The sequence below is a fragment of the Psilocybe cubensis genome, chromosome 6 (genome assembly GCF_017499595.1).
Source record: "Psilocybe cubensis strain MGC-MH-2018 chromosome 6, whole genome shotgun sequence".
In the NCBI taxonomy this organism is placed as follows: Eukaryota; Fungi; Basidiomycota; class Agaricomycetes; order Agaricales; family Agrocybaceae; genus Psilocybe; species Psilocybe cubensis.
This window is the reverse complement of record NC_063004.1, coordinates 1,539,893-1,562,307: the sequence shown is the minus strand read 5'-3', so window position 1 is coordinate 1,562,307 and position 22,415 is coordinate 1,539,893. Positions and strand designations below refer to the sequence as shown.

The 22,415-nt window shown below is 45.6% G+C and overlaps 7 protein-coding genes across 7 annotated transcripts; 3 read left to right on the top strand and 4 right to left on the bottom strand.

Moving 5' to 3' along the window:
• Positions 1 to 86: 86 nt before the first annotated feature.
• On the bottom strand, positions 87 to 5,332 carry JR316_0006986 (WD repeat-containing protein 7; the record flags this gene model as incomplete). The annotated part of the gene is made up of 20 exons (XM_047892731.1): positions 87 to 193; positions 247 to 560; positions 615 to 748; positions 800 to 1,142; positions 1,200 to 1,305; positions 1,360 to 1,458; positions 1,513 to 1,635; positions 1,696 to 1,820; positions 1,872 to 2,097; positions 2,150 to 2,226; positions 2,276 to 2,458; positions 2,512 to 2,667; positions 2,721 to 2,928; positions 2,984 to 3,246; positions 3,296 to 3,387; positions 3,441 to 3,548; positions 3,598 to 3,962; positions 4,013 to 4,211; positions 4,266 to 4,422; positions 4,476 to 5,332. The coding sequence occupies 20 exons, from the start codon at positions 5,330 to 5,332 to the stop codon at positions 87 to 89; spliced, it is 4,242 nt and encodes a 1,413-aa protein (XP_047748013.1).
• A 745-nt stretch (positions 5,333 to 6,077) lies between these two features.
• JR316_0006985 (uncharacterized protein) lies at positions 6,078 to 6,870 on the top strand (the record flags this gene model as incomplete). Its single annotated transcript, XM_047892730.1, has 2 exons — positions 6,078 to 6,162; positions 6,215 to 6,870. 2 exons carry the CDS (start codon positions 6,078 to 6,080, stop codon positions 6,868 to 6,870), a joined length of 741 nt encoding a protein of 246 aa, XP_047748012.1.
• Positions 6,871 to 9,122: 2,252 nt separating this feature from the next.
• Positions 9,123 to 9,795, top strand: JR316_0006984 (uncharacterized protein; the record flags this gene model as incomplete). The annotated part of the gene is made up of 3 exons (XM_047892729.1): positions 9,123 to 9,195; positions 9,253 to 9,534; positions 9,596 to 9,795. The coding sequence occupies 3 exons, from the start codon at positions 9,123 to 9,125 to the stop codon at positions 9,793 to 9,795; spliced, it is 555 nt and encodes a 184-aa protein (XP_047748011.1).
• Positions 9,796 to 10,113: 318 nt separating this feature from the next.
• JR316_0006983 (uncharacterized protein) lies at positions 10,114 to 13,485 on the bottom strand (the record flags this gene model as incomplete). Its single annotated transcript, XM_047892728.1, has 9 exons — positions 10,114 to 10,766; positions 10,820 to 11,395; positions 11,446 to 11,757; positions 11,816 to 11,842; positions 12,142 to 12,228; positions 12,287 to 12,346; positions 12,399 to 12,709; positions 12,859 to 13,074; positions 13,130 to 13,485. The coding sequence occupies 9 exons, from the start codon at positions 13,483 to 13,485 to the stop codon at positions 10,114 to 10,116; spliced, it is 2,598 nt and encodes an 865-aa protein (XP_047748010.1).
• A 1,106-nt stretch (positions 13,486 to 14,591) lies between these two features.
• Positions 14,592 to 15,125, bottom strand: JR316_0006982 (Geranylgeranyl transferase type-1 subunit beta; the record flags this gene model as incomplete). The annotated part of the gene is made up of 3 exons (XM_047892727.1): positions 14,592 to 14,764; positions 14,827 to 14,932; positions 14,994 to 15,125. The coding sequence occupies 3 exons, from the start codon at positions 15,123 to 15,125 to the stop codon at positions 14,592 to 14,594; spliced, it is 411 nt and encodes a 136-aa protein (XP_047748009.1).
• A 1,862-nt stretch (positions 15,126 to 16,987) lies between these two features.
• Positions 16,988 to 19,409, bottom strand: JR316_0006981 (General negative regulator of transcription subunit 2; the record flags this gene model as incomplete). Its single annotated transcript, XM_047892726.1, has 7 exons — positions 16,988 to 17,324; positions 17,434 to 17,643; positions 17,698 to 18,085; positions 18,143 to 18,149; positions 18,203 to 18,304; positions 18,433 to 19,340; positions 19,397 to 19,409. 7 exons carry the CDS (start codon positions 19,407 to 19,409, stop codon positions 16,988 to 16,990), a joined length of 1,965 nt encoding a protein of 654 aa, XP_047748008.1.
• Positions 19,410 to 21,044: 1,635 nt separating this feature from the next.
• JR316_0006980 (DNA-directed RNA polymerase III subunit RPC9) lies at positions 21,045 to 21,914 on the top strand (the record flags this gene model as incomplete). Its single annotated transcript, XM_047892725.1, has 4 exons — positions 21,045 to 21,050; positions 21,120 to 21,332; positions 21,397 to 21,555; positions 21,630 to 21,914. 4 exons carry the CDS (start codon positions 21,045 to 21,047, stop codon positions 21,912 to 21,914), a joined length of 663 nt encoding a protein of 220 aa, XP_047748007.1.
• Between the last annotated feature and the right edge of the window lie 501 nt (positions 21,915 to 22,415).

The following is a 22,415-nucleotide window of genomic DNA, read 5'->3' as shown; positions in this document are numbered from 1 at the left end:
CTGTAAATAACGAAATTTGAATAAATTGATGAAGCAGGAGAAGGAAGCAAAAGTGTCCGAAGGTGCGCCGTAGGAATAACCCAAGCTCAAGTGCTAAAAGTCATGACACTTTGACGTATCTTGACTCTAACGCTTCTATCTGCGATCCACTCGATTCGAACTAGTTCCAGTGTCTCCGCAGTCGTCATGTCGGCTGTAATTTTTTCGTTAGTAGGGGGATATTATCCAGTGAAAATAATGGCCAACCTTCAGAGCCGATATTGAAGTTTAGTGTTTTGAATGGTTGTGATCCTCCATGGCCTTGTCGGGGTGGAGCGCCAGGGTTGAAGAAACTCGCAAAGCTCGAGCCGACTTTCCATACAAGGACACTAGAGTCCTTCAACGAAATTGTAATCAGCCTTCTTCCATCAGGCGAGAAGCTACAAGCTGTTATAGGTTTCTTGTGCCCTTCAAGTACGTATAATCGGATAGCGTTCTTGCAATCGTACATCACAACGGCTCCTTCATTCGTACCCACGGCTAGCCTTTGTGTAGCCATATGAAAGTCTACCGATGGGTATCTAAATCCATATTTTCAATACAATATTAGCTAAGCGGAGCAGAAAAATGCCCACGTTTTAACAACATAACCGATGATCTCGGTGGCGGTATCCAGTACTACTTCACGATTTGACGTCGAGTTAGGATCCAAAGATTTCACGACGGCCTCCATCAAACGAGGAAGGCTAGGTTGTAAGATGTACGGTCGCTGAGATGCGATTAGTACAGATGTAAAAATATCAAGAGAAAGACGAAAAACCTTTCTAATCAAAAAGGCTAGAATTTGTAATACGGACCGCTGGTGCTCGACGGAAGGTGGAGAAAGAATATCCAGACAAAGTGTGCCCATGAATAAGGGCATATTGTTTGATGCAATAGACAAAACCGCTAATCTTGCTTGCGTCCCTATGTTTTGCACAGATATCGAATCCTTGCGCACGCTCGTGGCCAAATCAAATAACGATCGAAGGATATCCATTGCGTCAATGTAGTGTTGCCAAACATTGAAGCCACGGGAACAGAGGTCGACGGCTAATATTCGATAGACAGATTTTTCATCAGTTAGATAGAGACTGATAGATTTCGATATATCTGTTAATGCGCTACAACATTATATCGTCAGAACGAGAAAAAAAGACGACGATGCAAAAGAGCTTCACCTAGGAGATAGAAGAGTAAACTTCTCTGACGCAATAGATCCACAGATAAACAAGGCCAAGGCAGCACTCTCGGTTTCCTTCTCTGCATCAGGTTGCAGTGAAGGTACTAGAAACAGGAGGTTTAGGACCATGACAGAAAATAATTAATATCTTCACTTACCACAATGCTGCCACTTCTCCGTAATCGCAATAGATTCTTCATCTGTCATGTTGGAGACAGTCGCGTTGAAAAGAGTTCGAATTGGCTGTCTTAGTTCATCTACCATAAATTCAAGATAAGTGTTAATCTTTGCAAAATTGTCTTTAGACCTACTGGAAGCTTCAAACCAAAGTTTTCCAAGGAACTCCAGACTTGGGACTTTAAATTGGGAACCAACACAAGTCGAAAGAGAGGCGGAGTAAAATGATATGACTGTTGTTGCCCCTTCGGTTAGATCTTAATAAAATATGAATTAGTTTGGTAAATGTGATTCAGGCAGTCAAGAAAATTGAATACCTTCAAAGAGGCTCATGGCACGGAGGACTGCAATAATTGCCAATGCTCGAGATGCCGTTAGAACGCTTGAAATCCGCCACACGTCTTGAGGCCGGTCATGCTGTACAAGCGTTGTGGACCCAGGACTAAGAACCGATATGAGTTGACGATTCGAAAACCCATGAATTGTGACTGACCTAGAGAGCCCAACCAACGCGGACGAGGGATAGGCACCTAATTTTCCATAACAGATCGAGTCCACATCGGAGTTAAGACCAGGTGTTATAAGAACCGAGAGTAGGAGGCGGAGTCTTTCAAGTGTCAGTAAAATCTCGCGCACTTCATCCCGGCTGGTGCTGATAGTTTTCGTAACCTGAATTGAGTCAACTATGATTTTCTCGAGGTTAAGAACCAGTGAAGCAGCTAACAAGTATCTGGGTGAGTGTTGACAGAAAATGAATATAAAAAAACTCACCAGCATCTTGTTTGTCAATTGAATCCCCTACAGGAGTCCAAACACTTTTTGGAACAGATGCATCTTTGTCCAAAGACCTAAAAAGCTTTATCTAGAAAAATAATTACATCGTGAAGGTCGACTTACATATCAATCCATCCACCTTGACTCAACAGTTCCTCGACCTTGTCCTCTCCAAAGGAACGCCACAACTCCTTAGTTTGAGAGTCCCATAACCGGGCACGTCGGTCTTCGTAAATCACCAACAGATTATTTCCTCCGAGGCACACGCGTTTCAGAGGAGCAACTGACCCTGGGATGAGATAGCGGCTGTAATACAACTGTTAGGTTCATCATTAATTGTGGACGAATGAAATAATTACAAATGAAACCCGTCGACAATTATAACAGCAATGGTCCCATCACGGGCAACGCATAGTGCACAACCACGCAAAGGGCCAGTAGTATCCGCTTCAAATTGGATGACCTTTGCCAGAGGCGTAACGAACACAGTCCATCGGGCAACCAGCTCGAATTTACTGCGAACAACATAGTTAAGCAAAAAAAAGTGTATGTAATACGGTAAAATGACCTTAATGACCAGAAGGCAATAGAGCCATCATCTGCACCTCCTACTATGAATTTTTCCCTTGTTCTGGGGTTTTGGACTAAATGCAACCCGACAAGCGATCCATTTAAACGACGGTCTGACGTCTTCGAAGAGGACGAAGCTTCAATTAACGAGGTATCAGTCTTGCGGGTCATTTGAGCCAATGAGAACTGGCGTAAGAGTCCATCGGCTTGCATAGCAAAGATAGGTCAGAGTAGAGAAAGTTAAACTTCAACAAGACTCACAATACCCTTGGATAATTAGCTCTAATTCCAAAGAGAGCATCGACGTGAGAAACGGATTTGAAGGGGGGGTTGTCGGTGCAGGCACGCTCCAGAGAACCTTGGGAACTTGGTGTGGGTCTCGTATGAATTTGTGGTTTGAAAGGTTGTACGCGATTAATTGTTTCTCCTGTGGGAAATTCGTAAACTTCGTAAGTACCGCAGAATCGTGACAGAAATTGATAGTATCGTGTTCGCCGACGTTCAGAGTGTAAATGAGTTCTGCTCTACAGTAAATAAGTCACTTGCAATTGCTGCAGTTAAGGGATGACGTACTGTAGATGCGCAGTGGAGCTGGCCGATGCAACATTATCAACACTGTCATTATCTGAATTAACGGACTTTAGTCGATACTGTTCCAATTTTTCCTGCAGAAAATTAACTTAAACAGAATTTAAAAGGCATAGAAGTGGAAAGCTACCTCGAATGATAGCACGAAGATCTCATCGTTAACCCATGCTGCATCTTCAATTTCATTGACAGGAATGCAAGAAAGTACCGTTATTGATTGATGTGAGAATTGAAACATCTGTGAGACATTCAACAAAAGCAAAGAATTGGCAGAAAAAATGACTGACGGCAAGCTCTCTATGAGACCAAGCTAGAGCAAAAAAATTTCCATCCGCTGAGTGGCGTGTTACGAGCCCTGACAGTGCCGTATCCTCTATAATGGTTCCAATATCGTGTGGTTCACCTAGCGTCGGCTTGAACCCGTTTACTGGAGGCATATGGATTTCGCTACTGTCAGTGACCAGGTGTTCCGTAGAACGCGTCATCATCGATTTGAATGGATTTGGAATGGGAAGTGTTGATAGATGTGGCCCGTAGTGGTTTCCTTCAGTTTCTGATGTGGTTTTGACAGGCGGAGAAGGCAAACCCTTGAGGTTCAACTCTTTCAGAATCAAGTGACCATTATGGCTTGTCGAGAAAAAGGTAAACGTGCCTGTTGAACATAAGTCCTCAAAAAATCCGAAAATGGCGAGCGACACATACCGTCAGATTTCCCATGAATACCGTTCCCACTAGCGGGACCATTGACATCCCATTGTCCAAGTTTATGAAGAGAAGCACCCGATGGTGTGAGTACGAATTCGAGGAGCGCGCATAGTGAAGTGGCAGAGACGCCCTCATTGTCAGAATTAGGAGCCGATATATCATTGTTATTAGCAGCAGTCGCTAATATAATAACTGACTGTGCAATTTAGTACCTTTGCTATAGAAGAAGTATGTCAGACGAAGGCTGCACCTCTTCAACGTAAGCGATATTTATACTGGACCACGACCATACATCTCTAGGTCCAGTACGTTCCTTGTGTCCTTTTTGTGAATTTGATTGGATGTCCTCGCCAATTTTAAAGGAGGCAACACAATATCCATCCTCTGACGAGAATATATACAGATTTCTGGGCAAAGAACATGATTTATTATCCTGACATACCAAGATATCATGACTTACCCATTTTCTTGAAGAACTGCAAAAAGATCTCCGTCGTGGAGGAATATGATCGAGCGCACAGGATAACCACAGCCGGACTGCGATGGAATTACGTGATAGAGCAAAGTGCAAACCTCGTCACGAGCAAGGTCGGGATTAGAGTTCGATACCGAATCCGACTCCATGGGCGAATTAGGAGAAGAAAAAGACGTCGGAGTGGGAGCCCGAGAATTTGTGGCTGACAACAAAGACCTCGGCGCAGCGCCTTTACGCTTCGAGACAGATACTGGTTCAATAATGGATGGTGTAACCGATCTAGGATTTCTGTCAGAGCTATTCTCTGAAATGCTGTGTCGATCTCGAGGGTTTTTGCCCTTTAGGATGTCTTTCAATCTATCAGGCTCGTCGTCAAAATCCACATAATTTTTGGGTGCTTCAACGGAGTCAGTGGTGACTCCAGATACAACACGGGGTTTGGCTGTGACGCTAAAAGTCGGGGAAAGAGGGAAAGAGGAAAGAGTTGGGGAAGAAGTGCCTGAACTGGACGGGAAAGACTTGGCTGTCCGTGTGGCACTCTTTGAACTTGGGAGCTCTTTGGATTGGGATCGGTCACTTGGAGTAGAAAACGATGGCAATGAAGTCTGTAAAACATACGCCGTTCCATCTTTACAGCCAACAACGACCAACTTATTCCTCTCTTTGTTTGACGTTGCCGATTTCGACAAACCCCATGAAGCTGACGCTGTCGGAGTAGAATTTGCTAAGCTTTTCTCCAAAGCGCTTGTTTGGGGTTGAGAGGTGTATGAACCATTACTCAGGATAGATATGCTGGGGAAAGAGAGCGGTATGTTGAATTGAGGCGGTGTTGGCTTCTCCATGATCCACTAGGTGTAGGTATTTGAAGCCTTGAGTAAAAAGAAATAGAAGTCGAGGAGTGTCTTGGATATCAGAGATGGCTCCTGAACGAAATGTACAAGAACCACAGTGATCAGCTTAAAACTGTGTAAATACGATCGCACTCCATGGAACTAACACTTCGGTGCCAGAGATTGCCGGTAAGATTAACAGAAGATATAAAAAGTGGATGACTGTATCAGCCCAGTGATGAATATCCTGATCAGCGTCGGAACATTAAATACTGGTGACTGTCCGCTGGGAAGAGAATAGCATCGAGCCGTTTACGCGTTGGAATCATAGAGAGGTCACGTGAAAGTGTGATGTCAAGTTTGATTATGCTTCCGGTTCGAATCGCCTTTACGACTTGCTTTGCTTTCCTTTCAACCAGTTTACTTTGGTCCCATGCTAGTATTTTGAGGGGACTCTTCAAATTTCGAACTTTAGCAACTTCTATATGCTTCTCCCTACAATTGCTGTAACTGGTTGTGATATCTCGCAAAGGAACATCATCATTGACAGGCAGGGCATTCCTTAATGGGCCAGGGCCTAGGCAATGCAACACAAGTTGAGGCTCAGTAGTCAGCATATCTCTTACTACAAATCCGCTATGCATTTGCTGTTTTAGCTGTCCTTTTCTCTCTGCTTGCTGTGTAAAAGGCTGTTCGTAGTTTACTAGTAAGGTCACAGTTTTCAAGCAGGTACCTTTAAGGCTGGCAAATACTCAATATGAGGTCTCCCTTCTTGCTCCCCTTCCCTCCTTGTGGCCTGATGGTGGTCTGGGCATTCTTGATACTCATGGTCATCGCTGGTCGTACGTCAACTTAACATTTACCACTTCGCAACCCATTGACGGCCACTATTAGTTACAGCAATTTGTACCTTGTGGTGCATATTTTGCTCTCTTAAAGATTGGTTTTCTAGAAAGAGGCGGGACACCTCTTGTCGTACAGAAACTATCTCACTACCCCATGTACGACCACAAGACGATTCCCTGATACCAAGTTCTGCACCTCGGCCACATGTTGAAGGACGTCCAATCACTCTGACCTCCTCTCATGACCAAAATGAACGAGACATCTTATCGCAGTCACCTCTGCACTCGTGTCCTCAACTATCTATTCAATCACCGCTGTTAACAGCAAACCTTGATCGCGGGGACGAACCTTCCACTTCCACCCCATTACATATTCGTCCTCCTGAAATAGCCTCAACTGTAAATCCGGTCGGAGGCCAACACTTAATAGTTACCCCGCCACCATTGGCCCAGGGAAGAGAAAATCGTAGTAACCGAGAAAGAACAAGAAGTAACAGCAGGCTTGGAGGTAACGAGCGTGCTGGATACAGGTTAGTCACGGTACTTCTTCCCGAAGATCATCCCGTTTTTACTCAGAGAGGTGAGACATCTGATATGGCCGCAACTGGGTTCCAGCTGATTCCAATTCCTGTGGACGCTGAAATCTTAGCTCGAGAATGCCCCATGACAGTGATACAAAGGCCTCCGGACGTCGGGACACCGTAACATCACTTGCTTAACGTAAGTTCTTTGCTATGTTGTCTGTATTTTTGAAATTATAACTTACTAGCAGTGTACCCGTGCTTTGCACAGAAAGTTGGGCTGCAATTTATTATGTTATTTCTCCAGTGTTACTAAGTGTTACCATATTTTTCAGGCCCAATTACAGTGTTTTTCAGCCTCGATTACAACATTTTCAGGCATATTTCGAATTTTTGGGTGATCAAAAAAGCAATGTCGGTTTGATTATATTGATGAGTTGCCACCAGATCTAATTACTGGTCGGCGTGACGTGACAATATCAGTATTTGTTTAGGGCTAGCGACATCCATCGCAGGTAGTGGTCAGTCCCTCCAAGTGTTCCCATTGGATACGATTCTCCGTTCCTATCTTGCGTTTCCTCAGCACGAGTGTCGTGCTTTAACCTCCGCTTGTGCAAATCCTGAGTATATATATATATTGGTATTGCATTGACACAAAAGCTCAGGCATACTATCATTGACCAGACGTTCGGTTTGACCACTGATTCGGTTTATCCACCTTCCCGTGCTCCGTTTCTTCTGAAAATTGAAATTTAAGCTTTAGTGTATGGGTTATAGTAGTACCTTTGATCTGTATCATGATGACCTGGTCGTATAGCCATACCCCTCTATATTTCTTATAGGTAGAAACTTCAAGTACGATTCTGAAAAATCACAAATTAGTATAGCAACTTAAAAGATGCGTACGATGATGCACCATGACCAATTCCATATGGATTTCATATTCGCAAATCATTAGACCATGTAAAGGTAGGTTTGAATGTTGGGACCATGGTTCATGTGCTTTTCCCTACCTACAGTTTTATATTGGGTGCGCTCAAATAAGCGGGGCAGGAGGTAGTGGAACTGCTGGACCACTCGTTTCATTCCCAGGTATTGTCCAATCTTGATGTCGAAGGCCGCAACGCCTGGCCACTAATCTATTGATCGTTGTGCTGAGATGAATCACTCAGGCGCCGCCGCTTACTCTGGAGCTCTTATCAGTTAGTCACTTTCAACGTTATTGATGACTCGGAATTCATGCAATGATAACAGACATACTATACAACCAATATACAACATTCATTCGGGTTGAGTCACTCAACCCGAACATCCTGATGGATACCAGGCACGTGAGTGATTTTATGGGCGCTTAAATCCAAACATATCCGCTGAGCGCCAGACAGCCGGGCCTGCAATATGGAAGAGCTAAGAATGCGGCTCGAAGGTCGATCAATAATGACTCACTTTGTAAACCAATCAATAATAATGGCAATGGACGACGATATTATCCAAAGATATGTTACTACACTGCTTAACGGGCCATGTCATAGTACAATGATAGTTGGATTGATTGATAGCGTCGTACCATAAAGCACGCAAGACTTGTCTTGAATTGCGTTATGACTACTAATATCAAAGCTAACATCAGCTTCCACATTCTCATACTAGGCGTATTCGAGGGGATATATTCCAAACAGCGACTGTCACAAGTAAGTCAAACCTGTCATCAAATAAGAAGACATCTTCCGTATTTAGGGGGAGTATCACGGAGTCAAACGACTACCGATGTCATTTGAAGACAATACATGTATCTTTTCCAACACGCCTGCTCGTTTGTTTCCTTCTCTAGTGTATTGACGGATCGGGAACTTCGTACTTAGCAAAGTGGAATCTGCCACCTACAGTCCATCAATCAGGCCCCGTGCATGTCCACATAGCACATCTTTGAAGCTGCGAACATGATCCCTAATTAAATTTTAATGCACTCTATACACCCTTCGCGAAGTGTCCTTCAATCTCATTCGTGTACGTCGATTACACAAATTCTCTTTCATCTTCAACTATTTCTTGCTAAAGCCTCTTTACTTTGCGAGATTATGTTTTCTTGCCAGTTTTACCGGAACTGTGTGAGTTATAAACTATACCCTTATTAAGAAATAATACTACTTATCTCGGAATTGATGTTTTGAGTTCCGACGAACAGCTTTCAAAATTTCCTTGCCTATTCCGAAAGAATTAGGCGCCCATATATCCATTCCTGGGTAATGATGCTCCATGTCTGGTGAAGCTGAGCCTAATGTAGTAAATTTATCCTATTCATCTCTGTTTGTATTCCAATACCAGCCCTGAGGCCGTTTATTCCTGTGCAAGGTCAAAGCAAGGATTCTCTTCTTATAAAGGCATCAAAGAGCAATTGATATCACTGGAGTTCACCATCCCAACTTCTCAGCGATCATGTCTGCTATCCATCGCAGGAATCTGTCCTCTGATTCTCTGCAAGACACCATTATCGACATTATTCTAGTTGGTAAGTTCTCTTTGACGTACCTTCCCTATATACAGAAATAATCATGTCTATATCCAGTGTTGGTATTTGTGTTGTGCTTTTTGATTTTAGCGGTGGTGGGGCTTCATATATTACAAAGACGCAGGGAGAGGCAAAGAACCCACAGTTGGACATCATGTGAGGCTCTGAGAATTGTATCTTCAACCCCATCGTCATGTTTTCCGGGAGGTGTCGCGTACGCGATATATGAAGTTGAATCAAATCAAACGAACGGCAAGGAAACTGCCAAAGTTGTGAAAGATCATGCCAGTCATGACATGGAAAAGGCTGAGGATTCGCGCGACTCGGGAAACCGTGGCAGTAAGTCCAAGATAAATATACCAGATGAGGTTAGTTGACAAGGATTTAATTATTCAACCAGAAGTACATTCGGTGCCAGACCTTGTTTTGCGCCCCATTTTGTGCGAGTCACATCATGTATACTGCTACCCCAACGTAGACTCTGGCCTCTCAGGATCCGGCTCTACGCTCCCTGGTTTTACAACAACCCAAACACCGAGTCCAATCTGCGATGCCAGGAACAAGCCGTGCCCACCAGAACCTGCAGTTACACCTCCGTAGAGCCTCGGTAAAAGTACCTATCTGGCTAGTTCAGCAAAGATTCCAATGCAATAAGCAGAATCTTATACGCTTTACCCCATTCAACCACATACTCAGGCAGGGACCGAGTATTGTTTGATATATTAGCAACGAGCCCAACGTAATTTATTCACATTAGAAAGCTTCTTTCCATTTGATGTTTGAACTATATGATGGACATACTGTACAAAGAAATTAATGTTTGCATGAACCAGATTATATTTGCAGAGATTCGCAGATCGGGATTGCATTCGAGTTGAGCAGCGATGTATCTTACAGCTCGATTACGGCCCTAGGTCCCTAACCCCTAGACTTGTGCTCCGAGTCATTATCATCGCCTTCGACAAGATAGCTGGACTCCACAAAAGCAGGGCCAAGGAGTTTCTCAGCTTCTGCTTTCACATCGTTAGGGCTTAGACGATATTGCTTTGGGATGATTCGTTTGCCGAAAACGCGGGTGACATGGTTGGCAGATAACAAGGCCACAACCATGTTGACGAGATGAAGAGGCGCTAGAGAAAATGTCACCTTTGAAATCATCCCAAGGTTGCTTTTTTCAAAGGCATACAAGCCACCTTTACACCCCGGCAAAGGCGTCCGCAAGTAGCACCGTTTGCTTGGAGTAGCTTCGTGCATAGAGCTGAAGTAACCACAGCATTGTAGGGCATCTTGGATCATACGCCTTCCCAATGATGTATAAAAGCGGCTCCAGGAGTAATCGAGTTTGCGGTCGAGTGCAAGATGGGAACGCCTATAGCTATTGTAACCAACGGCAAGGATGGATAAGAATGCTGGCCATAGCAAAAAGGTGTAAATCGCAAGGATTTTCCGTGAGTTCAGGAATATACCAGCAATGCCAAAGCTTGCGGTTAAAAGGAGTGCAGAAGCGGAGAGTGTCATTAGAATAAGAATGTCGTTGTCAGCCACGACCATTACATTTGCCTTCTCCCATGCTTGGTATTGGAAAGCGTTAATAAAAGTAAGGCGAAGGTAAATCACAACTGACCATTAAACCAAGTCATTAATGCCGTGATCATTGTCATGGTTCCATATGCAAAAACCGACATGATAGATATGAAAAGGCACCACTTGAATGCTGACCATTTGGGTGTAGGATTGTTGGGAGTCATAGCTCCCTGCCCTTTCTCGAGAGCCGGAGTTCCAGTGTGAAAAGTCCCCATAGCTCCAATGAAAACACCTTTCGAACCTTTAGGAAGGACCTCAAAAGACTTCAACGTCGTCGGTTTAGGCCATTTGTTCGTAAACTTGTTCGTCGTTCCAATCGAAGGGATCAAACCAGAATGGCCCGGATCAGTAGTAGCGACTGGCATCATCTTCGTATTGCCACTGGGCGGTTCTGCGCTATCGGTAGGCCTCGAGTCTTCGCTAGAGATGCACACTGAAGGGTCTTCAGATGGAGATGTATCAGACGAAGCGATTTGGCCAGAACTAACGCCTTCTAACGCAGTTCCGGCAGAAGCAGAGGCCACTTCATCATTGATGAAACGAGAGTTGCCGCTATACTCGCTCACGCTGGCTTCGTCCGACGTACACATGCTTGTAAATACATGGTAGCCTTGATCTGATTTGAAATCAACAAAAATACGCAAAGCTTTAACACGCTTCTCGTACCTTCGAAGCGAGGGAGGGATGGAGGTGCTTCCCTCTGAGTCCGAGCCGATGATGCATCGAGGTTTACGGTGGAACGGGCAGAGCGATCGCCTCGGGACATGAATGCTACAGTTGGTTGTGAGCGTACGCTGGGGAATGAATCGTCTTCGCCAGCAGGTGCACGATCGGCGCGGTTCTTGAGGGACGTTGCACCACCCGAGCGTCTTCGTACGTTGGAGCTGACTTTTCGATTGAATGCAGAAGGTGTACGATGGTGCATATCTTGGAAGCCTACCAAGGAGTCCGAGTTAATGATCTCGTTGTATTCTTCCCCTGAAATAGTTTACAGAATTGCGATCGAGACCGGAGGCTGACTGGAACGTTAACATACCATCATCGAAAATGTTCACTTTCGTATCTGTGTATCAGTATGCACATGTATTTACAATTAAAAAAAACAGAGAGCGAAACAATGCTAGATTTATGAATAAAATTGAAAACAGTCCTGACCAAAGATTATTATTGATTTATACCGTCCGTTGGACTAGGAAAACGATGAAAGGGCATAACGCTGATGGTGAGAACATGTGGGATTAAAGATCGTGGGATGGTGATATAGAGGTCCGTGTGCATAGTAAAAATGTTCCAGATAATGGTCAACGAAGATGAGGAGCAAGAAAAACAATCAAGCAGCAGTTATGTCCAGTTCAATTGGACAATCTGCGTCTGGCGTTTGGAGTGAGGCGCCGCGCTTTGAGGGAAGGCCCCTGATGCTCATTTCCAAAACTAAACGAAATTTTAAAGCTTGATCCAGAAGATATTAGTTTGGATGCGTAGATAAATTGAAATCGAGAGTCCTTACATGGTCGCTTCCCATCTGGATACAGGCCTCTATTTTTGCAGGCACTATACCAGTTTGTGACTGTTATATATTGACTTCAGCAGCGAATAATAAAACATTGAGAGGAGCTTACATGTTTGGTCGCTAGAGTTGGCGGCCAAATAAGTGAAATTCAGAGGGAGGAGTAGCTGTGGAAATGATTTGGCAGGGAGTGTTAAATGAGAATAATCGCCAGTCCCTACTTGACGATTGGTGTCGGTATCAAAAACCTTTGCACTCATATGTGAGAGCCTAATTGGCAAGAAGTTGCTATTAGTGTCGACCTGTACCGCCGCAAAGGCTGGGAATGAAAAGTTGGCAACAGAAGGGGCAAAGGCTGTAGGAACAGCCGTTGCCCATGATCCTGTGGCCTTTTCTAAAGGTGTGGCGGTATTAAAGGTAAAACTTGGGACACGAGGAATAGTAAATGCAACAATAATTGCAATTCTTTACCAAAAGAAAGATCAACGATGAGCTTCGAAAGACGATCAAGATGAACTCACGCCACACAAAGTCCAAACAAAGTCCATACGAGGACCTTTCGCGTGAAGTACCTGCCACAGAGCCCTCGTTCCCCGCGATTCCAAGCCTTCCAAAATTGTGCCCTTTTTTCTTTCTTCCTCTCCCTTTTTCCAGCCTTCGTTGATTGGTACAGCTCATCCTTCCCCCATTCTGCACCAAGCGCAGGAACGGTGACCATTTCCACCTTGCTCCCATTTACCGGTTCGTCCTTAAGCATCGGAGAGGGCATGGCTGGTATTTGCGAATAGCTAAGTCCAGAATTTCGTAAGAAGATGGAATGAGTAGTGTGATACATAGACATACGCTGCTTCGTTTTGCCCTACACCAAAAGCAGAGCTATAGCGAGGGCCGGTGTTGTTAAAATCTGCGTAGACATCCCATGCATCTTCTCTCTGATGCTCCTCCTCGTCCCTACCACCCTTTATGGGCTCTTCCCTCCCTCCAGGCGCGAAGGAGTTTCTGTTATAGCCTGCGGAAGACCGTGTGAGATAGTCCATAGAGCTCCTTTCCGGATTGAAGAATGAAGATGCATCATCGCGACCAGGCTTTGCACCCCCTGCTCTTGCCTGAGGAGGAGGATAGTCTTGGTTAAGAACGTCTAAAGAGGGTTTCCTTCCACCATAGAAGGACGAAACGGTCGATTTTCTATCGGAATCCATGGTGAAGGTTGAGTTTAGACCAGACGTGGCCTCAGGGCGTAGCCGTGAGTACTGACGGTTCAGTCTGCCCGTGGACCGAAGTTGCTGAGGCTGCGCTGCCGCCGGATTCCCACGTTAAATAAGAGTCCTGGCGGCTGGCCGCTAACCTTGCCGCTGACCACTGTGTCCAGTGTCCACGACTTGTTTCACCTTTTACTAGCTAACTCTTCGAGACGAGATGGCAGAATAACATGGTAGACTTTCCAGAGTGGCAATGTCAACGCTGGACACCATATTTGCACTTGTCATCTCATACTGCCCAGTACGGTGCGTCGTACTGGTTTATTAACTTGATCTTACCTATCTGACAGACATCCAACCTACGCTATTGGGGCCCTTTCTAATCCTTCTATGCCTTAGCTCACAATTGGCTTTACAACTACTCCACAAATATGGTTGACTCGAGTTGCATTTTATCTGCCTTTTGTGCCTTGCACGTAACCTGGCTTTGACAGTTTTTACAATTATACTGTTACCAAGTTACATTTAAGAGTAACAGGAACCTATGCACTACACTTGTTTCTGTATTCATTACCCTCATCCCTCGGTAATGAAGTTACTTTGCCGATACGAACCGCTGCTGCTCGGACTTCGAGTGCAGGGAGTACCGGAACTGGCAACAAGTGGCCTTGGTCCTCCTCTCGCCCACAAACAAGATGCTGACAAGCAGCATTTAACGGCGTTCATTAAAACAACTGCAACCGTGATGTCGATCCGGGCCCGAATCGAACACACGAGGAGGACATCCAAACAATTGGTTCAGATTCGCACGTATATCTTTGTTTTCGAAAGTTACTGATAGGCCTATTTCTCGGTATTGTGTTTATCCTGCCACTTTTCCGACCGATTACCTCAATCATATCTCAACCTTTGAAGGCGAAATTGGTTGTTTGTACTCTAAAATATTATGTACACCAATTCATCAAGACAAGATGTGACACAATCAAGAAAATAATATAGTACTAGAACATACGCCGAGGGAACCCTATCAAGTAAACGACGTATTCATATCCTAGACTCTACGCTTCGATCAAGAGTATTGCAAACAATCCACTGGTGCGAAGCGGTTACACGAGTTTCGCTGGTACATGTTCTCGGATCCATAATGCGGTCTGTTCCCTCGCATTAAGCAAGGGGTCTAAAGGTTGAAATTCCCAGGATTTTATATTGTCACCGGCTCTTTCTACCGATGGAGGATACATGGATAAGGCCGCCAACGAAAGGTAAGTGTGATACGGGTCTAGTAAACATTCAAATCATTATAACGAGTAACCGTCGGGAAGAAAGGAAAAAGGAGAATACCAGGATTTTCGCCAGGTGCCTTGGATATGCCACCATACTTGAATTGGCACCGCGCAAGGAACGCAGCGAGCTTGTCGGAATCGACCAGGTCCCCCGCTCCAAGTATCTAGCATCGTAATTCTATTATCATTTTTGCCCTTCATTGAAAGAGGGAAGTAGATTCTCACCTTCAGAGCGGCACCACACCAGAAGCAATAGCATGCATCTGCATCCTTCCCGGTCCGACCGCAGAAACCACCAGACTCATCCTGATTTCGCAGGAGCCAACCGATGGTGATCTGGCGTTCAGAGGAAGACATGGTGGAGTCGACGCGGTCAGCTCCTGCCGATGCCAACGCCAGTGAAGCAACGGCTATATATGTCGTGCCACCTGGTAAACAGATTGAGTCCAAATGCACGGGAAAGACAAGTTATAAAAACAAGACCTTGAGCTTCGCAAAAGGGTGACTGGCCATATCCACCTTCGTACGTCTGATAACCCGAGGTCAGTACGTGATCCATCGCGGGCAAGAAATGCAAAGCAGCTTTACTCTACACGTCGCGATGAATGAGACTGCCCGAGGAATGTCCACTCCGGACCAATCATCCAGCATACTACTGATAGCAAAGGCACAGTATAGCGTGCGCAAATCGGATTCATTGCTTCCTGGCACGGTCGAGAAGCTAAAACGACTGATGCCTGAGCAGTGCCATAAGTGACTCAAATTTGAATTGGGAAGAATACCTTCCATCGCCTCGTTGACACGCTCGAAGAAACTTTAGAAGTCCAGGCCGATCTAATCTCGTGAAATCGTCCCGAAGAATTGCGAGGGAGAGCAGGGCAGTATATGTCATGATGATGTGTGGGGTGTCGTAATCTGTGTATTCTGCCTGAGAGGAAAAAGTTAGATTGTGCCTTTAAGAGAATGAGGTACAGTAGGGCGCGTACTGGCTGGCCATCACTGGAATTGCGTTGTCCCGTCATGAATGGGCTGGGTCTGAAGCCCGAGCCATATTTGCCGCCTAGAAAAATAGCGGCGTGAGCGGTAGATGTAACCACATAATGATTACCCACTCGTTTGCTGTCCCCAAAGCCACTCCCTCCACTCCTCGCGATCTGAGCCCGGCACATGCTCATCAAGCACTCCAAGCAAATCTAAAGATCCTATACAGTAGAAAGCAAGTGCCAATCTGTCGAAGAACCAACAGGAGTAAGACGTAAAGCTCAAGGCAACAAAAACACTATGAGTGAATCGTCTTGCCTTGAAGCATCGACATCGGTTTGAGAAGCTGGCAACCCTGAGAAACAGAGCAATCCAGTCAGCCATCATCGACATCTATGACAATACAACAAGCAACGGGAGACGCACCCGAGAGACAGCGTTTACAGTGGCCCGCATGCGCGACGCGTGAAAGACGAGGAAGACGGGTAGTCTGGTCGGTCATAGTTGGGAGATATCCGCGCTATTTCGAATTCAATTATTCAGCACTGCACCAGCGGCCAACCGAGTTTAATAAATCTAAAGAGGCGCTGATATGTGAGTGGTCGTTGCAATTACGCCGGATTTCTCGCAAGGTTCTAGTTTCTTGACAGGGCAAGTCGTGGCTGCTTTTATATCATTGTCCGGCCATAGTATTACTTCCGATTTGAAAGGTGTATATCGACCAGAGTACCAATTCCCGCTACTGCAGTCGACAGCTTGACGGAGAAGTGAACGAGGAGAGGTCGATCATCAGCGAAAGAACCCAGTAGTCAGGCTCGTCAGTATGCGCGGAGTGTTAATGCTTCGCTCCAAACGCAGCAAGGTTAGATTTACAAATTCATGTCGCAGCCCATCGAGAAAAAGGCCAGCAATTTAACTAACAAGGCAAAAGACAACGAGAAATGAACATTGAGAACCGAGCCAGCGCCACCTGAAGGCGTTTCATAATCAACTCTCAAGAAACGTGTAGATCTCACTGTGGCCACATTGGAAACAGACTCATAAAGAAGATAAATGAGCCAAATCGACTCAAAAAAGGTGGATAATGGGACGCCAGAGCAGCTGGGTAAAGTACAATAGTACAGAGTTCACGAAGCGGTCTGCAAATCACAGAGGAAACACGAGAATACGACGATGGTAAAAGTAGGTAAAAATGGTAAATAGGCTGGATTGAAGGAAAGCCGGAAAACAAAAAATTATCACAATCCGGCCATACCCATCTGGAAGGCAGGACCCCTCGAAGGCAGCTGAGGCTGGGCCGCCATCTGTGTAGGCTGCTGTGTCACTTGAGCCTGCGATTGGTTATTTGCGAGAACCAACCCAGCAGTGTTGACGAAGGCAGGATGGGACTTTTCCTCGAGGTCTGAATATAGCACCGTCAGATTCCTGGGTTCTTTGGCCCAGTTTTCGGGTTCCCAAATTGTATATGAGCCCTGTTCGCCTCCACCACCTTGCACTTTCTGTGAAGGTGAAGTACCCGTTTCTTTGGTTATCCATAGCCGAAGTCCTTTGTGGTATCTCCAGTTCCGGTTCCATCTATAAAATGATGCAGTTCATCAGCGATCAGAGTGAAAGTAATGAGGGAAAGAAGGGGTATGTAACCCTTCGACAATGGTGCAAATGACACCTAGGTAAAAATACGTACAATTCTTGGGCTGCAACTTCCTGGAGAGCATCCCTTGGACTGGAATAGAACATGAAGAAAAGGGTTTCGTCACTGAACATATTGGCCTTCGTTGGCCCTGGCGGAGGTGCTTGCACACTGAGATAGCATGCAGGAAGGTGGAAGTCTGGCTCCACTGTACGCGCTGCTGATTGATCTGCCCATGGTGTAATGAAAGTAGAATAGAGGTTGCTAGTTGTGCGTGTGTTGTAGATAAATTTCTCGAGACGACAAAAAGGCACTTACCCAGGGAATGACATATCTAGCCCCATCGTTCCCAAATCTGTCCCTATACTGCTCAAGCCATGGTCTGCATCAGCGCTAGCATTCCTCATCATCGCGATCAAAGACAGTAGACCCCAGCGATCGGCTGCACTAATTAATACCTGTTGTGCTGGCGTTTGTGGATGTTGCAGTCGTGAAGGGTTCGTTGGTAATGAAGTTGGATTCACGCTGGCAGTTGTCGTAGGTATGGGATTCGAGCTTCCGTTAGGGTTTGGTATGCTTGTGTTCGGATGCGATTCAACATTACCGAGACCATTGGATGATAACGGAGGGGGCCCGCCTGCAGTAGGGGCATTTGTGGTTGCAGTTGTACCGGGCGTATGTGTAGCCTCATTTTGTGAGAAAGCACCTGGAGAATGAAAATTGGAAATAACTCAAAGAAGTGATAACTAGATTGCGGCATTACCATTAGACTGTAAAAAAATATAAGCGTTTTCTCCTTTTGCATTTCAGAACAGGAACTTACTCCAGCCACAACACCAGATGGCTGTGTTTGAGTGTTTGGATTGACATTTGGAGAACCCCATGCTGCGTGTGATGCTTGGCTCAACTTCAAAGAATAGTTATTCTACGGATTAATACAGTCAGCCCAGGTTCTTCACGCAAGAAACAAAGGCGTTTGAAAAGACACGAGGTAAACAGAAAAGTGTCCATGCCGAGAACAACATTCGTTTCAATTCGAAAAATAGAACCCACCCTCTGTTGCTGTTTCTCCGCTTCCGATTGGACTTGGAATCCGGGGTGTATATTCCGCGATTGTGTTGGCCCCAAGTTAAGCATGCCTGGTGTGCCTTGCTGTAAGTTTCCAATCATATTTTGGCGAAGCTGTTGCTGCTGTTCAGACGGAGGGAATCCATTCAGTCCTGGTGGGTGAGACAGATTTTCCTGGCCAGAAAGTTGATTTTGCAAGGAATCACGAGTTTGATTTGAGGGAGCCTGGCCTCCTAGAGCTGGAAAATCATCTGGAGTAAAATCTCGCGTCTGCGCTCCCGTTAGTGAACTGCCAGCGGCGTTGCCTGAGCCCCCTGTACCACCCAACAACATCCCTGTGCCTGCTTGACTAGCATAGCTTGTTGTAGTAGGTTGGCCTGTGCCGTTGTTGTTGATACTGGACGTATTCGTAGGTGTAGAGCCCAGAGCCGGGAAGTCGTTCGGATCCAGACTAACTTCTGCCGCTGACGATGCCGCCGGAGTCGCGCCCATACCAGATGTTTGAGCCATTAGCGAAGACAATGTACTCTGCGCCCCATTTGTTTGCGGTGGTTGTTGTTGCTGCTGCTGCTGTGATGGAGGTGGCTGCTGCTGCTGCTGTTGCTGTAGAACCGATGATGGCTGGTGCTGGCCTAGTACTCCAGGTCCGAACGTGTAGTTGCCCTGTCCCCTCGGAGGGTTGAATCCCTGGCTTGATTGCGAAGAGAGAGTTGGTACCTGGTTTTGCTGGGTTGTTGTTCGATGGGTGTTGGGTTGAATGGTAGGAACGTATCCCGAGCCAGCCTGTTGGAGGACGTTGCGCGGTGGCATGCCATATCCCGGATACGCCTGGCGAAACTGACTTGAAAGCGCAGGGTTTGCTGTGAGATTCGGAGCTCTCTGTTGAGGTTGGCCTAGAAGATTGAGCCGGTAAAAAGACTGGAAGAAGATACATTGTAACTGCTCTGACCTGGTCGATTCATGTGGATTGAAAGCGACGAGAGAATGGTAAAAAAAAGGTCTGCTACAAATTGTGGTGAACGGTGGAAAGATGTATGCGCTGTAGAGGACGGACCTTGTATGTATTGGTTGGTGACTGGAGTGGATATTCCCAGCTAATTGGAAGAGTTTGGGATCGCGAGGTGTGCTTTGTTTGAGCCTTTGTTTGGCGGTCATCCTTTACGTAATTATCCTCTCTTGCTTTCCTCCATCACTTGTGCTCATTTTATTGTGCCTGCGGGAAGACATTTTACTGATCCAAAATGTTCTAATATCATACACGTCAAACGCAATTCTTCTATGTGTGGTTATCTTCGTATTAGCTCGCGTCCGTTCTGTCTGGGTCAATGATCTGCCTTCAAATTTTTTCGCTCTCAATTAGACCAGGAGCTGCTCCCTCAGAATGCTGCCCTGAGTGGTTTGACGTGTTCGGTAGTGTGGTGGAGGTAAAGCTTGCTCACCTTTTGGATCGCCAAACGCGACGTGCATATGTGGCGTTGGCCACAATTAGGACGCACAATCACCGCAAGCACCAACCACGCCAAAAATAATAAGGGCTGTTCGCATCAAACCCAATCTGCTCAGTGGCGGATTACTGTGCACAGCATAGTATGGGCTTTGCGGGTTGATTAGAAAATGACCAACAACTCGTCGCAAATGGGTCTTGTTGGCATGTAGTTTGACCGCTGCCTTCGTCATAAGTGTTAGATTCAAGAAGTGATGCTGACAGAATCCCTCTGCGATTATGATAACAAATGTATTGACCGCTCAACTCCCCCAGCGCTGGTCCCACACCATAGAAATCCGAGAATACCCTATGTCTCTCGTGATGTAACAACACCTAAACATGAAACAGAGCCTTGCCATGTAAGTGCATTCTTTAATTTGAAGACCGTTGTTGGTAGAAAGGTAATTCTTCCCGAAATATCTCCAGCTCTGAGTGTAGGGTCAATCGAGTTTGTGCCTTTGAGTCTTTGACGCAGGTCCCGATTGTGGCATTGGAAAGGACTATAGCATCGAGACTGAGTATGTTAATCTTTTGATCCTGGTGTCATTAAAAGGGTAAAGCATTCATTGTCTTCGAAACGCCCTAAATTTGTCGACCAAGTATGGCTTACTACTAGTACACATCACTGGATTGGAAGCTAGGCCTTCGGTGACAGGATGATGAGGACCATAGCAATTAACATTTGAGGTTCATAACCACGATTACCACGATTACAGCCTCCAGAGATATCAGAATATTAGAAAATTGAAAGCAGGTGGAGCGATCAAGTTGTTGAGCATAGCAGGATGAGTGTGGAAGGTGATAAAGATTCTGATTTTGCGGCGCCTCATAAGATCTGAAGAATTCGTCCAAGACTAAAGTGTTTAATGATATCACAAGAAGAAAAGGCCATTTAAGGGTTGAATTGTCGTGGAAGCCGCATACTGATGGTGGTTGAATTGAGAATTGTTGAAGGAGCGATTGAGAGCGAAGTTGTGTGGTACTAGTTTACAGCTACTATTTCGGGAAGTCCCAGAGTCCAATACGCTCCAAAATAAATAGTACCAAATACGCGCTTTCGCTCGACGCCAGCGCGGTCCGCGACTACGGACCGAGTCAGTTCCTGACCGACATGGAGGTTCGTCCATCCCCACCTCAAATTTTCATTGCATTGTCGAATAAAAATCATCTCCCTCCAAATTCATAGGTTCTCAACCCCCGCTCTGCACTTCTATCTAATCATGAAGTACTGACGCTCCTGCGTGAACTTGAATCCGACCATCTTGTACGCACCAAGGCCGCCCTGCGAGTGAAAAAAGAGGAAGAAGCTGCTGCTGCGAATGGCGGAACGCTGCCGGTGAATATGGGTGGAAACCCACACTTAGAGGCGAGTGAAAATTTGCGGACCATCGAGGTTGAGGTATGTACCACTCGTAAATAACTCAAATTCTTTTTAACTTCAACTCTAAACATAATGCTTATAGGCTATTAAATATCTCTCGGCGGACTATCTCCCAACGGAATCTCAGACTGAGGAAGGAATCACAACGCTCGTGAAAAAGCTTGCGCCATATTCCCTGACCAAAGCAGAGAAGCTGCAGATCGTGAACCTCGCCCCAACTCTTCCTGTAGAACTTTATGTTGTATGTACAACATCGTCCACTCCCATTACGCGACGAGAGACGCTCACATGACTCGTTCAAATATCAACTTATAGATTGTCGAAGAGCTCGAAGACAGACTAGGCGACCAGATAGACGAAATTCTAGGACATGTCAAGGCGTCTATCCCATCCATAGACAAAACCGACCCGGCTGCTGTCACCACAAATGGAATAAAAGACCATGCAGCGGATGCGGCTTCTTCTGAGAACATTGTTATGATCACTGAAAATGACGATACCTGGGACGATGATGCCGACGCCGTGTATGACGAAGAAGTTTATGACGACACGGGAGCAGGCGCAGGCGTTGAAGGCGATCTCGAAATGGACGAAGATTAATGAACCGAGGAGACTGACATGCTTTTTTTATACTCCTCTCAACCTGTCCATCCATGCAAACCTTGCTTTTTGGACCGCTATCAGTCCCTTCGCGACCAATCCATCGTCGAGACGTTAAATTGTCTCTGCAAACAAGAATGCAACCCAAGAAAAGTTTGTCTTTCGAAGGAGTGCCCTTTGAGCGACCTATCGACCAAGGAAGCTTATCAGCTCCAGCCCATCACGATTCTTGCAGCGTGTGGAATCTGACTACATATCACATATTATTATTTTGTCTTCTATCCTACCGATATAATGTGTAATCATATACAGTAAGAAGGAAAAAGGTGGAAAGAGGTACAACAAGGTCTATGGTCTAAAGTACAAAGACATCAGCCCCATACAGAACATAATGCACCAGTATGGTAATGAGAGCTTGACAGAAAAGAATGACTGGTTTCGAGTCGGTAAGGACAGGCTAGTAGTCCATTCTGAATAATGGCTATTGGATGATTGGGATGA